Below are 16,385 nucleotides of genomic sequence, written 5' to 3'. Positions count from 1 at the left end.
GTCATTAACTGTGTCTAGACACAAGTCGGGTTCAAACAGACTTTATTAGTTTGTATTAGATACATGAAACTCACTTAACAAATGAAACATTTCTATGAATAAAATAACTTAATTAGTTAAAATAGAACAGAAGGAGAAAAGTCAAAATAAGCTCGGCATGCACTGATTGATAAGCTAATGATATGAAAGATTTTAGGATTCTGACACAAAGAAAAGCCACTTAAATATACAAAAATCAAAACAAAGGAAACCTTACATAAAACAAACCTATCATACACATAGTATCAAGGCTTTCACGATATCATTGGCTTTAATTATTCTAAAATAGATGATCTGATGATATACTGTATAATCATGTCTTAATGTAATCACGTTAAGGATTCTCCCTGACTGCATACAGTGCATCAAGGCTGCTTTCTAGAAAGAACGAACAAATAACTTGTACAGTGATGTTTCAAGGGGAAGCATTTGGTTGGATGGTTCAAATGTAAGTTTGGTAAACACTTATCTCTTTTCCCTGATTCGTTCCTGTAGTCTCAGAACTGTAAGTCAATTTAAAGTCAATGTATACGTACAACAGTCTTTTCCCCCTAAATTATTGTTCAAATCTAAACGAAGGGAAATCTTTCACCTATAAAAACTTGCAAACTGATTTAGTAGCCCTGCAATATACACTGAATTAGAAGGTCATTTTTAGTCACATCACTTCAAAGTGTTTCTCTAAATTGAAGTAACAAAGCGATAGTCAGTATAGTCCTAAGGAGTAGATCTTCACATCATTACATGCAGAAAAGAGTGCAGTGATTTATTTCGGTGGTGACGGGAAATAGGCAGACTGGATGTGCTGATTTTCTGTTTGTCTAGTCGAAGTTGAGCGGATGGCCATCGAAGTGAGTAAGCACATGATTCTCAAACACCTTCTGGTCGCAGTCCAGCGGGAACTGCTCGCTGCACATGGGGCAGATTTTCCAGTGGCTCTCCACATGCTCCTCAAACTTGCTCTGATCGTAGTTGGGTGGGAAGATGACTTCACACAGTGGACATCGTTTCATGTCCATGCTGCATATGAGCAAAGAGGACAGCGTGAAAAGAAAAGCAAGGAGACAAAACCCCATGTTAATAAGCAGCGAAGTGATGATGTGGGCAAACCAGGAGCACAGTCTAATAAAGAGCATCTGTCTGATGCGATGTGGGTGGCCTGCCGCCTGACTAATACCAACAAAAAGGGGGCTGTGCAGCAGAACAAACACTTTACACATGTTACAATGCACAGGTTTAGTAACTGTAGGGTGCAGCAAACTTGGATGGCATTTATGAGAGTTTGGGCATGTGAGGGTGTGTTACCTGGGATCAAAGCAAAAGGCAGTTTGTCCATCGTTTGCAAATGGGCTGTGAGTTTCAGTGGCTGTGGGCTGTTCATTGGAATTACCCTGAAAATGGAGGTAGAAGAGCAAACAAACTGAATCGTCAGCTCATATTAGTTAAAGGAGAAATAAAACTATTTAATTGATTATATGTAATCACATCATTGCATTTTCATTGTCAATGTGATATGAGCAAAGTAAAGGATTGCCTGAGTTGCAATGAATAACAAGTCACTTTATTTACATGTCAGGCATTCACCCTCTGTCAGATTGATACCTGAATGTACCGGCCACATTCAGATCAATCATACTGTCACTGCAACACTGAACAAAGTTGTCATACGTTTCATATTCTCCAATTATTGTCCACATGTATCATACACATCAAACAGAACTGACGCTTACATTGTTGTTGTTATTTTGTTTTTCTCCTGACTCCTCGTGGCCTTCAGGGCGGCTGTGGTTGCGGGTGGGCTGGATACACACCACATTACTGTCCCATGAGGGAGGACCCACTGGGGGCAGGCGAAGAAGCTGGTCATCGGAGAACTCTTCATCTGCCTCATCTGCAGGGAGATGATTTGATTTTTTATTTATTCATTTATTAATCAGGAACAATGCAGTGAAACATAGTGGACATATATAGTGGACATACAATGTTCTACACAAGGAGTATATAGCATTTAGCTCCCATCCCTGGTTGGAACAAACGACACAAAAGCCAATTCACATCTACCACACACTCGCACACATTCGCACACTCAAATAACAGAAAAAAGTAAAACAGTCCAACCATTCTAAATAAACATTTTAGAAGTAGGTATATTCAGAGACAGGTAAATTATTTTGACCTTGCTGCTAGATCGGGACATTGTGAACAACTATCTGAAATGCAGAAGAAATAAACCAACCTTTTGAGTCAGAGATGGAGTAGGGGTTCCCAAAATGCAGCTTGGTGGGGCTCTGCGACACCAGCAGAGGGGTGGGGGCATCCTGGGTGTAAGGGACTGGGTACTGCAGGAATAAAGGCACACTGGACTGGATGCTCTCCAGACTGGTTTTCTCACCAGCCGCCTGATCCCCTTTCCTGCTGCTGCTGCTGCTACCCTTCTGGAGGTCCTAGGAATGCAGAACCAGCATTATGAAATATATCGACAACCCAGACAATATGAACTAAACCATTAGTTTTCTGTACAGTTGGATTTCTTACTTAATCTCTCTATGTCCATCATGACAAGAAGCAATACAATACTTACAATGACAAAACTACTCCTGAGTTGTGAAACCTTGCTTTTTCTGTCTCTCACACAAACAGTTTAATTAGCGCCTTCATTAAAAAAGCTACTCTTCTCATTTTCAAAGGGAATGGGACGCTGTATTTTATTGATGTTAGCTGCAGACGCCAATTTAATTTACAGTCTAAACCTCAAATTGGGTCATTCTGCTCCTCTTAGCTGTAAGAGAATTACCTCGAAGCAATATTTTAGGTCAGTGAGGACCTTGCTGTGGTCCAAAGTAATGGAATGGAAAATAAGAACTCATTTACTTCTCTTCTACAATTAGAGGCATATTAAACACAGACCAGATTGGGAGAGGGAAAATGGCAGGGGAATTGCACTTTTCAGGGAATTTTTAGAGTGGAGGAAGTCTATAAAAGAGAAAATGAAAGCTGTCACTAACCCCCTCCAGTTTTTCCTTCTCTTTCACAACAAGGGCTAGTGTGTCCTTCAGCTCCTTCAGCTCCCGTCCCTTCTCAGCTACCTGGCTCTGGAAAAGAAAAGACACACAGGACAGAGGAATGAACAGGTTTAGTTGACTTCTGGTGCTGATTGGAAAAAGTAGTGATGAAATACTGTCAAACTCAAGTGCTGGACATTAATTGGTCACAGACATAAAAGGCTTCCTTTTGCCAGAGGCTGATTTATGTACAATAGTGCTCAAAGCAAAACAACCTGTTTGAATTCCTGTGAGACACTAAGCAAATATCCGCTCGACCCGAGCCAAGCACAGCATTAGCCAGGCAACTGGAGAGGACTCCTCAGAGCCAAACTCTGCTCGTCTCCAGAGTCTGACATAAACAGCAGTAAAATGCCATCTAACAGATAGTCCTGCTCATAAACAACACTGTCATAAACAACACTGTCAGAGGGACTGTGTTCAAGGGGAGAGACAGCATCAAAGGCCTGAACCCTGAGCGAGACCAGCCATACACACAGTGAAAACACACTGTCTGAAGACAGGCCATCTTTACAGCAACAGCAGGGTTTTTACTGGTAGCTGGCAGCTTTGAGTGCAATGCAGAGTGTCTGTACTCTAAAAGGTCTTGCAGCCTACACCCACCTTGCACCGGTCCTCCTCTGCTGCCAGCTGCAGCTTCAGGTTTTCATTGGTCTTCAGTTGTTCCTTAAACTTCACTTCCATCTTGGCCAACTCATCAGCAAACATGCAGCTACGTTCCTTTTCCTCCTACAGAAAAATGAAGCATTAATTATTTTGTCTTTTCTTTGCTGCTGCTTTACACTACGAGACTGTTTGATAGATACTTTGTCGACATGTGGTCATTAATCAGATACAAAAATGTGTCTCTTACCATTAACATCTGCTTGCATTTCCTGTACTTGTCATTCCTGTCAGACGCCTCTCTGCTAATGCCTTTGAGCTTCTCCTGGATGATGGCTTCCAGCATGGGATCAGCTGAACCAGGACTTCCTGTCATGTTAATGACACCAAATAAAATGGTGTGCTGAGGCAGCATAACCAGTGGTGTGTCATACTGACATCATCAATTTATTTCTTAATTTCTACACTGATAAAATAACTCTAGTGTTACATATTACCACACCACATACAGATGTAATATGAACATTACAATACACCTAAAATGTAAATAAGTAAGGTAGTAAGGTAGAAGTAATCTAAGATGCTACTCAGGTGGTAAATGTCAACACCACTGTCACCCTCATTAGCAATACTGGATGCAAATAATTATTTCCACAGATCAAAGTTTGCCATAGTTAAATACGTACCTGGGACAGATGTGTCTGGGCTCACTGATGCTGGGATTGTTGTAGCTTCTTGTGCTGAGCTTTTCTTCAGTTCCTACAGACAGGTTAGGTAAAATAAAATTTTAAATTACCTTACATAAATGTAAGGAGGAATGACATATATTTATGGCCATAGCCAGATATGGTCATAAAACTGTATAACTAGCTATAAAACTAATGTAAATTACATTATATTAAATAAACCTGTTATCTCAACTTTACAGAGACACTATGAAAAGTAATGCAGAGTAAAATGTAATGATGATAATGATGAATTTATCTAATCTAAGGGTCTTAAGGGCCTTTTTATTATCAGCAAAACAACATCAGTATTAGTCAAAGAACATAGCTCTTCTAAGTCTCTCAATCAATTGAATGTTGTAATGTTGAGTGGTACATGTTAACAGTACACTGGCTGGTATGTGGAACATACCCCTTGCTGTTCAGAGAGCCTGAGCACTTGTTTTTGCAGTCGCTGACACTCCTTGTATTTCTCCTTGTAGTGTTCTGCAGCCATGTGCAGCCGCAGCTTCAGGTCCTCCACCTCCCTCTGCAGCTCTGCTAGAACAGCTGGATCTGCAGTGTTGTCTTCCTCAGCTTTGGCCTGCTGACACAAAGTACTACCATCAGAAAAGTTCAGAGACCAAACACAGCAAAGATGATGCTGAATGCCCCTAGAACATGACAGAGTTTGATCATAATCCTTACAGCTTCCAGTTTGGCCTCTGCCTTCATTTGCTCTACCATGCGCTCTAAGCAGGCACACTTAGTCTGAGCATCAGCTTTGGCCTGACGAAGGGCGTCGGCCTCCACCTTCATGTGGTACAGTTCAGACATGGTACGGTCACGGATACTAGAAGCATCTCTCAACTCAGCAGCCAACAAAGCTGACTGCTGCTGGTTGGCTTGAAGCTGTTCCTCCTTCTGACGTACCTGCTCCTTCAGGGCTTTCATATCTCCCTGTAAGAGGCAAAAAAAACAATTAGGTGAATAATATCCCATTGTGAATGGAAAGGGAAACCCATCACATTTGATTGGACATTACTTGTTATTCCTGTCATTACTATTATCACTAATGTATGTGAATAGTCTGAGGAAAACTCTTTATACCATGGGTGAAACTTTGGCCAAGATCTCTCTGTACTGATTTTCCTTCTCAGTGAGACATGCCTGCAGACGTCCCACCTCCTCTTTGAACTGGGCAATTGTGTTTTCCTTGTTTACATCCACAGACTTCAGCAACTGCAGTTCTGCACTCAGCTTTGTGTTCTCCAGCTCACGATTTTTCAGGTGAATCTGGTGTTTGCAAACACACAGCCACACACACACATATACAAGGAGAATAAGTCAGAAAACACAACATGTTATAAAACAGACTCCTTGGGTTTTACCTCCTTTATATTACACCCATCACAATCATGTACCAAAGAACATTTGACTATTAAAATAAATGTAGCATGACCTCAATTACAAAACAGAGATTGAGATAGGCCCATAAAGTTTTCCTTGAGCAACAGCTCCACTTAAATTAGGTATGGGTTTTTGGTTCCATTTCCATGGTAACAGTATGTGTGGCACTCCCAGTTCCTGTGCATTACCACAACAAAGGTACCGAAACACCAGACAGACCAGAGGGGGAACAGAATAAGCCATGTTCTATTTCACTGCATTTTTGAGCTACACTGTGCAAATGCAGCAGTAAAAACAGAAAAACAAAAAGTCAATTAAGTAACAAAATTTGATTCACTCTAGAGATTGTTAATTTTGTCCTACAAAACAGGAGTATTAAGCTTTCAGGATAAGGGTTCAGTTAAACAATTCTATTATTTACTCAAGCATTTGAGAAAATAAAGAGGAAATAAATTAGTGTTGCCATTTTGCCATTATATTACCTTGTATAGTTCCTTCTCATCTTTCTCATTCTTCAGATGAGACTCAAATGCATCCTTCTCCATTGTAAGTTTCTTCACCCTATCTCTGAGACTGAAGAACAAGTCAGTAAAAAATTGAAGTTAATGAGTTGTGCCACAGATTCAGTTTGAAATAACTGGGCTTTATGAACAACAGCAAGTAGTCTTACTTTATGATAAAAAAGAGTTTCTAATGATTAAAAGTTCACTAAGGTTAATGCAATGTTTAGAGCAACACATTAAACAACACATAACCCCTACACACTTAACTCACCTGTCCAACTCAGTTTCCTTTTGTAAGCCCTTCTGGGTGACTCCAATCAGATCCTCTTCCAGCTGTAAAACTCTGGATGTGGCCTCCTCAAGTCTCCTCTTGACCTCTTCTTTCTCCTCTTGCAGGGCCTGGGAGGAACTCTGTATGTCCTGGAGAAAATAAATCATACCATAAAGAACTTTAAAATTTTTTTTAAAAAATCTGAAAAGGTAAATGAATCAAAATGCTTCAAAAACAATATTTTTAGTAATATGCATTAATTTACATAGCACATTTTTACACATTCTTCCAGTTATAGTTATTATTCTGTACTTATATTATTCTGATTTTTAAGTACTGTCAGAACCTATAATCTGGATTGTCACTTAACATTTGAGGCACATACTATAAATCTCAGTGGAATAAAAGGTCACATGGTAAAACAAAACTAACTTAAAATACTGAAGTTGAATATTGGTTCAGTCTTCAAGGATGACATGAACAAGGAAAAGGATTTTTTACAATTTGTTTATAGGCACAATTTTGGATTCTTTATTTTCGCACAACATAAAAAAATCATATAAAAGTATGGCTATAAAATTAACAGCCACAAAATCTGTAATCATGTTTTCATCTCAAAGCTGTTTTACCAGCAGATTTATAGCAGAGGACAGCAATGTGAATTATTACTGACACTGCTTTTAAGAATTAATGTTGTGCTATAAAAACTGAATTACACCACTGATAATACACACATTCATATCTGTCAGAGTCTGATTTATTGTTTTAGTGCACGAAGTTTGGATAGCTCTGCATATTTAAAGTGTTTCACTAGGGGGTGCTAGGAGACTATTTGGCTAAATGTAAAACTTGCTTTGGAAAAACTAACTAGACAACATCATAAATCATAGTTTTTTTCCATCATGTTCTGATAAATCAAAGTACTGTATCTATCTCCCTTCTTACTGCAGTAACTCTATCTGCCTTCAGAATCTGAGCCAGTCTCGATCCGCCCTCATCTTACTTGATTCTCTCTTCTCAGTTGGACACAGGTCTCTTTCTCCTGCTCGCACTCCTTCACCAAACCCTCCTTCTCAGCTTCCAGCTGCTCTTTCTCCTTCTGCAGGAGGGCCATGTTTTTCACCAGCTCATCTTTCTCTCTCTGAGCTTCTTCCATCTTTTGCTGCACAGAAGAAATACACAATAAAGTGATTTAAAAGCATCTCACATGTTCAAATTCATTAATAAAATGAAGTGACATGTTCTATAATTGTGAGTGATTTATGAGAATTTGTGGCTCTCAGCAACTTTTTTTAGGCCTGTTGTAAACATGATTTACAGTCTGACTTTATCTACAAATGAAAAATACTTAAGAGATTTAAGAATGCCTTAGTCTGACTGAGTTTAGACTTCAACTAAATAATGAAAACCATTAAATTAAACACTAAAATAATCATAAACATGATAAAATTGCAGTAATATTTTGCCAACAGATTAGTATCATACATAAAACAGAAAGAACATGAATGCAAAGGTAAACTCCTCACTATTTAAGCACAATGGTTTATGAAGATATGAACTTATATTTAACACTATCATGTTCCTTTAACTTCATTCACATCAGATATACAGCCCTTTGTTTATGTCTTTGTCAGATTGTTCTCTTGTTATTTCTGTCACATCACTGCTGCTCTGATGACACATCATTGGCAGCTATAACATTATTTTCACATTTTCTGTTCATTTCAGGTCATATAAAACCATATAACAGCATCATATGTTGCTTTCAGACCACACGACTTAAAGATCTGTAGAGTGAAAATCTATGGTAACATTAAGGTGAATGATCTTTTACTAACATGAGGGATAGGACATGTAAACGTATATTAGTATAACTAAGGGATGATTCATATACAATTCCCAAACACATGTTATGAGCATTTACTGAATCTTTGTGCATCTGAGTCAATTCATTGTACTAAAAAGTATAAAAAACTTGAGATAAGAAAACAAAAACATCCTTGCATAAGGTACAGTCTTCATTTAATTGCATGGTGAGATTATTAATCAGTAATAGATGTTACGTTTCATTTATTTGAAAGGGACAGTGCATATCAATGAACGAACAATATAGGGTTGTGGTAAATATACCTGATTTAGCACAACTGCTAATTAGAATGGGACACCCAATCAAGAACTGATAAAACTGGGACGAGCTCAGTACCTCAAGGAATCCAGCCTTGGTGGTGACCACCAGGATGTCAGAGTTACATTCATCTTCCACCGTCAGTAGCTCCTCCTCTGTGGGGCTGTTGGCACGGAACTGGAACGGCGTACTGGCACCTCGGATCTCGCCTTTGTGGGTCACATAGCAGAACTGGTAGAACTCACCATCGTCGTTGGGTACATAATATCCTGTGGGACAAAAACACCAGTGAAAACCGAAAAACACTCATAATCTCCAAATCATCTCAGCTTATCTTCCCCACATTTAAATTAAAACTGAACTAAAAACAGACAGTTTAGTGAGTTCCAGGACACACTACATGTTTCTAAATCTAAAAAGTAATTAAGACAAGCCACTCTGCTCCTTTTGTGCCTTTTTCCTTTACTTCAAATACAGTGAAAAAAGATATAAAAACAACACAAGCCGAAGTGTCATTAACACTAGAATAAAGATCTGTGGGGAAAGATTCTCGTTTTATTCTATCCAATGATTTGGTATTAAAGTTTTAACAATCCTCCGAGTGCTCCTCTGACATGCGGTTATTAAAAGGTGTCAAAGTTATATAAAACTATGTATGATCTTACCCTGAAAGACCACTGTTCTGTTGACTGCGGTGCCTTCCACATAGTTCTCAGGGAGAGGCGACCACAAGAATGTGTAATAGTCCCTCGCTGTGCTCCAACCGACCTGTGAGACATTGTGGAATCCATTCAACCAGATGCTCTCACCACATCAGTGTAGGATAATAACAATGGAGGATTAACAAGAAGACTTCCTAGAATCCAGAGGGTGCCACTTCCAAAATATCTCCTACTAGTTTATTACAGTAAACGTGGGGTTTTCAATATGCGTTTGACTGTTACAATGCTTACTGGGATTTTTTTTTTCTAAGAATACGAATGATCATTTCTGTGAAATACTCGTGGTCACCATGTGCCGGAACTCATCATGAGCAAGCCTGACTGACTGTGGAAATGTAGCTACAACTCACCTCTAACAGGAAGAGGAAAATAGGTGAAAATTTTATACATAGGCAACTTGAAAATGAAACCCAAAATGTAATTATACGTCTTTTATGTGTTGTTAACTGATGGCTGATGAGGGGGGAGTACAGAATATACATCCATAACTTCTGCCTGGTGCCATAAAACTGTCAAACTAAATCAGAGTCAAGTCGAGCTGGCTGGTTTTCTGTGAGCGCACTCAAGCACACACATGCATCCACAACAAGACCAGTCAAACAAGCCTCTGCCACAAAACTAAGCCATGACATTTTGACATCTTTTTTTCTCTGATTTTCAAAAATATTACTGCATGCATAAACAGCAGCTTCTGCACAGTTATAAGGCATATTTCTTTTGATCTCGGCTGGCCTTTTTCACTATCTGGGACGTAAACGCTCAGCTAGAATACTGGGAGTGTTCATCAGAGCCAGAGATAGAAGGCCCTGGTGCTTCAAAACCCCCAATTGTTACCGGTGCAGTTCCAGCCTCTAGCAGTAAAGAACAGGAAGCAATTAAAACATGCAGCTAGTTAGTGAGTGTCATTAGTGAAGGCTAGCCCTCACCAGTCCACTCATTAGAGGCGCAGAAGTGGTGGTGGTGGGTGAAAACTCTGAGAGGAGCTGTTTCACTTACAACGGCCTAGTCTGCCATGTGTATAAATGGGAGAAGAGGTGGCAGAGACAGTAGAGAGCCACCATAAAACTGGACTGGTAACTTAAACATACTAAAAATCTCCTTACATGCACTTAGAAAATTGACCACTGCCAGCAGTTTGTTTTACACATGACTTTAAAGTTTATATATTTAACCCCCATTCCCACAAATTAAGACAAAGCAGTCAGAGTCCTGAGGCGAAGCTGCTGTAGGAGGAAACGTTTTGTCTCTGCCAGCAGCAATGTATCAATTTCAGAGTCAGTTGTTCATGAATCACGCAGAGGTTGCCATATGAGACAGGTTAATTATAAAGTTTGTGTTTGCTTTTTCCTAAGTCATTCAAAGACAACCTGTTCCAGCAACATTCCTCAATGTAGCTGAAAACAGATCACACGAGGCTGTACAATACTGCTCCACCATCAAAAGGCTCGAGGCAGCTTTTGTCGATGAGTAGGCAAACAACAACCTGTCTCCCATCAATTTCTCAAGAATAGCGCGTTTGATCTGACTCACCCAGTATAATTGAAACTTTTCTAAATGATTTAAGGTTGACAAGTAAAATCACAAACCAAATATCTTTAGAATTCACACTGACCTACTTATACATATTATATTTATTTGAGATAGCAAGATGTGTTTTCATCGAGTGAACCCATGGTCTACTAAGATCCAAATGTTCTGCTATGTGAAACACTGAAGGTGGTATCACTGCAAACCATAAAAGGCAAAATCTGTTTTTCTTTGTCTGGAAGCCGAGAAGAATATTTTTTCATTAACCACTGAACATCACACCCAGGTATCTCTATAGCATGCAAATCCAAGAATTTGGCACCAAAAACTAATCCGTCAACACCAGCAGGAGCGCTTACAAAATTTATGACTGTGCCAGTTGGTGCCTACCTTAAGGCTAAACAGACTGTGGTGTGGCATCCAGCTTCAACAAAGTGCTGAATGCAGTATTTTAACAGCCTCCAGACATTACCTGATCTACCTCCAGCTGCCTAACATGACCTCAGAGATGCCTGGTACAAACCTCAATTTGGATACATCTGTTTTACAAATCTATGAAACAGTACGAATAGCTTTTTAAGTTTATGAATCCAGGTTGCATTTTTTATTGAATTTCCCAAAATTAACAATGGACATTCCTGTAAAAACATAAATACAGTAAATTAATAGGTTACACCTTTATTTATACAAAGATAAACATGTCCTTTAGAAAAACTGCAGCAATTTATCTTGGTTAGCTTAATGACATTATAATGGCACAAGAAACATGAAAAAAGTTTGACTCTACCTTCTCTAACCTAAAGTACCTCTAGATTCATCCTATTCTGTCCTTCATTTTTTGGCTACATAACCTGTTGTATGTTATGATTTTTGATGTACAATTTTACAGCTAAATAATCCTCCTTTTTAATATTTTTAAAATATTTTTTATGTACTATATGGTTCACTGTGTTGTTTTTGTAACATTGAGTGTAAAGTTCACTTTGCATTATTGATACCTGCTACACGGCAGCTCAATTTTGCTGCGTAAACTCAGTATGTTAGTGCATTCTTTGGTAACAAGAAGTGTGGAAAGACAGCTGGTTACAAAATCCTTTAAAATGTTTTTCCTAAACCAATATTCTGTAAAAAGAACAGAAAAACTTTTCTGACTCTGGATGAAGGACCAGTTATTAGGCTGTCTTTTTTTTCCCATTTTGTGGTTTGATCTGATCCCAACCTCTATCTCATCCTCATGAAGTTAAAAGCATGTTGATCAAAAAAAAAAAAAAAGCCAAGACCTATTTACCTCTGTCTACTTCCACTATTCACTAGAGATTAGGCTCAAATAAATCATTACTACTTTACTTTGGATTTAGTGTGCTCCCATAACAAGATCCATGTGAGACACTCTAGTGTGTTAGGGGTCAAAAAGCTCCATTCCCTCTGCTAAGGTCATCATATCAAAATAAACATGACAACGATACACTCACAATTCTCACAGGAGAATTAACACTTAACACTATAGGTTTGGCAAATTAAATCATCAGGCATAGCTACTATATATCAAATGGCACAGATGTTTTAGTTAACTAACAGAAATATCTAACACTGTCAACAAAAATTCAGTAGTTACAGTACTATTGCTACATACTTATATAAATTATTGTTAAAAGTGTAAGGCTTGTGGCTCATCTGGATTTTATAATATATTTAAAGGAAATTATTCACCTTGAATATGCCAACCCAGTCCTTTGGGTGGGGTTTAATGAACTGCGTCAGGGTATAATGACACTCCAGTGCAGCATGGGGCAGATAACTCTTCCCCACATTTTGGAAGATGACGTGGGCAAAGTTTGATGTGTCCATATTGTTGCCTAATAAAGTCCTCTCCAGGAACAGTGCCATAAATCACTCAGCAGTGGCTACAGAGGAAGAGAGAAGTGACAAAAATGTGATTAGAAACAGTGGTAACCTGAGACAAAAATTTAAACACCGTTCTTGAAAAAATGAATGAGAACTGAAAAAGCAGGCTAGTTGCATGAAACAAAAGGGACTTAATACCAAACCTAAAACCAAAGTTTTAATCAATTTGTTTAAGTTCTATATTAAACCAAGATTAGATTGTCAGACTATACTAAGGCAGGAAATGTAGTCATGATTCATGATCATGCAGAAGTGATTGTTTTTCAATTGCAGCAGATGTTGTTCCATGATTCACTTTCCCAGTCTGCCAGGGGGTTTTCAGACAACAGCTAATTTAAGCCTTCAAGAAATCTGAGCCATTGTATGGATATTTGTTGTGTCAGTTTTAGCAGGCACACCACTGTCGCAAATTAATATATAAATATATATTTTGTTATAACCTAGACTATACATACCAAAAAAACCCATCAATTTCTCAGTATAGCCTATACATTGCAAATACATATGTACTAGAGACAGTAAAATCTATAACTAATACTATAATAAAAACCAAAAACATATTTGTGTGTGCACATCCCACAGAAATTGAAGAGAGATTCCATGTTAACCCATAAAGACCAAAATATACACCAGTGATAAAAAGCATCTACTGATCTAAAATGTTTAATAACCTTAAAGCCACTAATCCAATCAATCCATGTAAATAATTGGTGTAAAATACAATTTGTTCTCTTTTTATGGTCATCAGATATGACCTATTTGGAATTTCAGAGGCCCAGTAGTGAACATTGGAAACACCGTCATCCTTTACAACATTGACTCACCAGTAAAACCTGTGGAGTTTGATCAATAACAGTTGTCATAGACACTTGTTTTATATTCAGTTGATGGTATATTTTACTAAAAAGTCACTTTTTCTCAGGTTTTCTCTGTATTTGGTATGATAACCCTCAAATGTAATCTCATCATGATGATTAAAGTACATGACCAGTAAAACAAATATAGGAAAATACCCAATTTTCACTGAAAAAAAGCAAAATGGAGAGGATAATACTATCATAAATGATGATAAATCATGTAAGAAAGGTTAAATAGAGATAAAAATTAATTTGGGAACTAGGCTACCACAAAAGTAGCACTGGGTCTTTATGGGTTAAGATGTAAAATTAAAAAAATTCCATTACCAAGTTGCTTTCAATCTGGTATGTGTGTAATTTATCATTGGTTATTGCAGAATGGCTCAAGATTTACAGTATATGTTATGAAATACTTTCACTACATGAAGAATAAGACAATGAAACAGGTTTTTGGTAACTATTCTATATCCATGTGATGGAATTACTTGACCCTGAATAGTATCTGTGCCTAGATTATACAAATCATGAATTAGCCATGTTATCAATAATTTCATTTATTCATATATTACTTTACAAAAGAGGCAGAAGACCATGTGGACATAAATTCCAGTTAAATATAACATGGTCATAGGATTTCTCCCAATAGCGTGATTTAATGAAATATTTAAATTCCATGTACTTGGTCTAGAAAACAAAACTTTTTTTTTTTTTAAATTTCCTATAATCTGTATACACCCCCAACCTTCTAGTGTCTCCTCCATAAGAGAGAGTAAAATAATAGTAGCTTTAGCTTCTTGTTTAGTTTAAGGGACCCAGAGTGATGTGATCATGACAGCCTGAAAAATGTAATCCTTTCATGCATAGTGGTCACTACAGTGGACAGTTGATCTACAGCTTTACTCTTGTATATTCATGGGTTTTGTTGTTTTAGTTCCATATCAACCAACACAGTGGACACTTATGCATCATCTCATAAACTGCAATTGATACCGTTATTGTAACTTTGCTGTTCTTGATTGGTTCTTGAGTGGAAATCAATTGTTAATATTTATTTTTTGCATATTATCTCCATGAAGTGAGTAATAACTGGTATTAGAATATGTTAAAATGTGAGAAAGCATCAGATTAGCTGCATTAAACATGGTTTCATTTCACTGTTTTCATATCACTTTATGATATTGGGTTTTAAATACATGTTTCTTTGCTTCAAGAATAAAATTCATGGTGTAGCTGAGTGGACATTTTTGTAACTCCATGAAAAACAGAAAATCACATTGTTTTTTTTTTTTTTTTCACGCCTAAAGAGGAATAAAAACACTCAGGAAAAATAACCTTGATTAAAGTTCTCATAATTCGTGCATGAAAGGGTTAATAAAATTAAATTAAAAACGATAAATAAAATGTATAATCTAATATAAATTCTCAGTTGTGAGAAAGTATAGCTGTGTGAAAACGGCCTGATCTTTTACAAACTACAATCGCTGCATTGACATACATTTAATAACTTGGTTAGACCACTGTCTATCTCTGCGTGGCAACACAAAGAACAATGGCATGGTGCCATCTCAGTCAGGATAATTTAAGTGGCACGAAACAAATAGGCTACACTTGTTGACACAACCAACCTTTGTTAAACTTACCAATAAAAACGACATCATATGATAAAGTGACTTTTGCTTTAGGGTGAACCCATTTGGGCCTAAGCTTGTATAGTGTGCCTGACATGATTGGGCATGTAACTCAAAGCACTTACTAAGATATTTTTTACTCTGAACTCAGTTGTCATCGGTACATTTCTGTAGTAGTTTTCTTATTCCTACTGTTTAAAGTCAGCAGTAATGGCTGATATCATCAAGTGGTAAAGTACAGGCTACGAGGCGAGGCCTAAACTGAAAACAGACCTCTTATCTGGCTAAGTTAGCATGCTAGCTAACGCTGTCCACGTTCTTCTCAAGACAGATATTACACCTTATCCGCGAGCTAATAACGATTTATCCGATGAAACATACTGGCATGTCGAGCAGACTATACAATTATCTGGGTGAGTACAACGCAATTCTCTTTTAAAAAGAGAACGTCCTCAACCACGGCTGGCTACACAGTACTGCTGGGACAAGGTTAGCTAACGTAAACAGTTAGCAACGCTACCTCTCGGAGTATCGGTTGAAACATATGTCAAACGGACGGAATATCACCCGTGGTCATTTTATTTGTGATATGTAAATAATAAAGTTTATACATACCAAGTTGCCATGTTTAACAGCGTCCAAAATCCAAATGTGTCATAAAAACAATTGTTGACGCAGTTCAGTGCTTTCCCTTGCCCTCTTCCTGGAATAATAACAACATTACATCACTTCCGGAGGGGGACAGTTTTGGGAATCCCACCGATCCGGGTAGGAAATTTGTTTTAAAGTCATAAAGAAAGAAAGAAAATATATCACAAGTGCAAAGAAAAAAAAAACAAAAACTAAGAAATTAAAAGAAAAATTAAAAGGATAAGAAAAAGAAAAGCCACACATCAAATACATGACGAAATAAACGCTGGTGAACCTGATATCAAACAGAAACAGCTATTTTGAAAGTGGTGGAACATTTTTATCTTATTTTATTTTATTCTATGTTGTACGTGCAATGAGCTGCTCCCTCAGCTTCTG

General features: G+C 37.7%; 1 protein-coding gene across 2 annotated transcripts; it reads right to left on the bottom strand.

Moving 5' to 3' along the window:
• Window positions 1-25: 25 nt before the first annotated feature.
• Window positions 26-16,099, bottom strand: tax1bp1b (Tax1 (human T-cell leukemia virus type I) binding protein 1b). 2 transcript variants are annotated; one of them, XM_030157571.1, is made up of 18 exons: window positions 15,972-16,099; window positions 12,677-12,870; window positions 9,383-9,485; window positions 8,796-8,986; window positions 7,596-7,754; window positions 6,593-6,741; window positions 6,301-6,391; window positions 5,519-5,704; window positions 5,117-5,368; window positions 4,842-5,015; window positions 4,391-4,463; window positions 3,955-4,073; window positions 3,705-3,830; window positions 3,045-3,131; window positions 2,276-2,483; window positions 1,770-1,930; window positions 1,345-1,430; window positions 26-1,059 (listed from the first exon to the last, which is right to left on the bottom strand). In XM_030157571.1, the coding sequence occupies exons 2-18, from the start codon at window positions 12,851-12,853 to the stop codon at window positions 861-863; spliced, it is 2,541 nt and encodes an 846-aa protein (XP_030013431.1). In that variant the 5' UTR covers window positions 12,854-12,870; window positions 15,972-16,099; the 3' UTR covers window positions 26-860. The 2 variants fall into 2 exon arrangements, with proteins under 2 accessions (XP_030013431.1, XP_030013432.1); XM_030157572.1 differs by having other exon boundaries at window positions 861-1,059; window positions 4,842-5,012.
• Window positions 16,100-16,385: the final 286 nt, after the last annotated feature.

This window comes from Sphaeramia orbicularis, chromosome 16 (genome assembly GCF_902148855.1).
Source record: "Sphaeramia orbicularis chromosome 16, fSphaOr1.1, whole genome shotgun sequence".
In the NCBI taxonomy this organism is placed as follows: domain Eukaryota; kingdom Metazoa; phylum Chordata; class Actinopteri; order Kurtiformes; family Apogonidae; genus Sphaeramia; species Sphaeramia orbicularis.
This window is presented reverse-complemented; position numbering and strand designations above follow the sequence as displayed.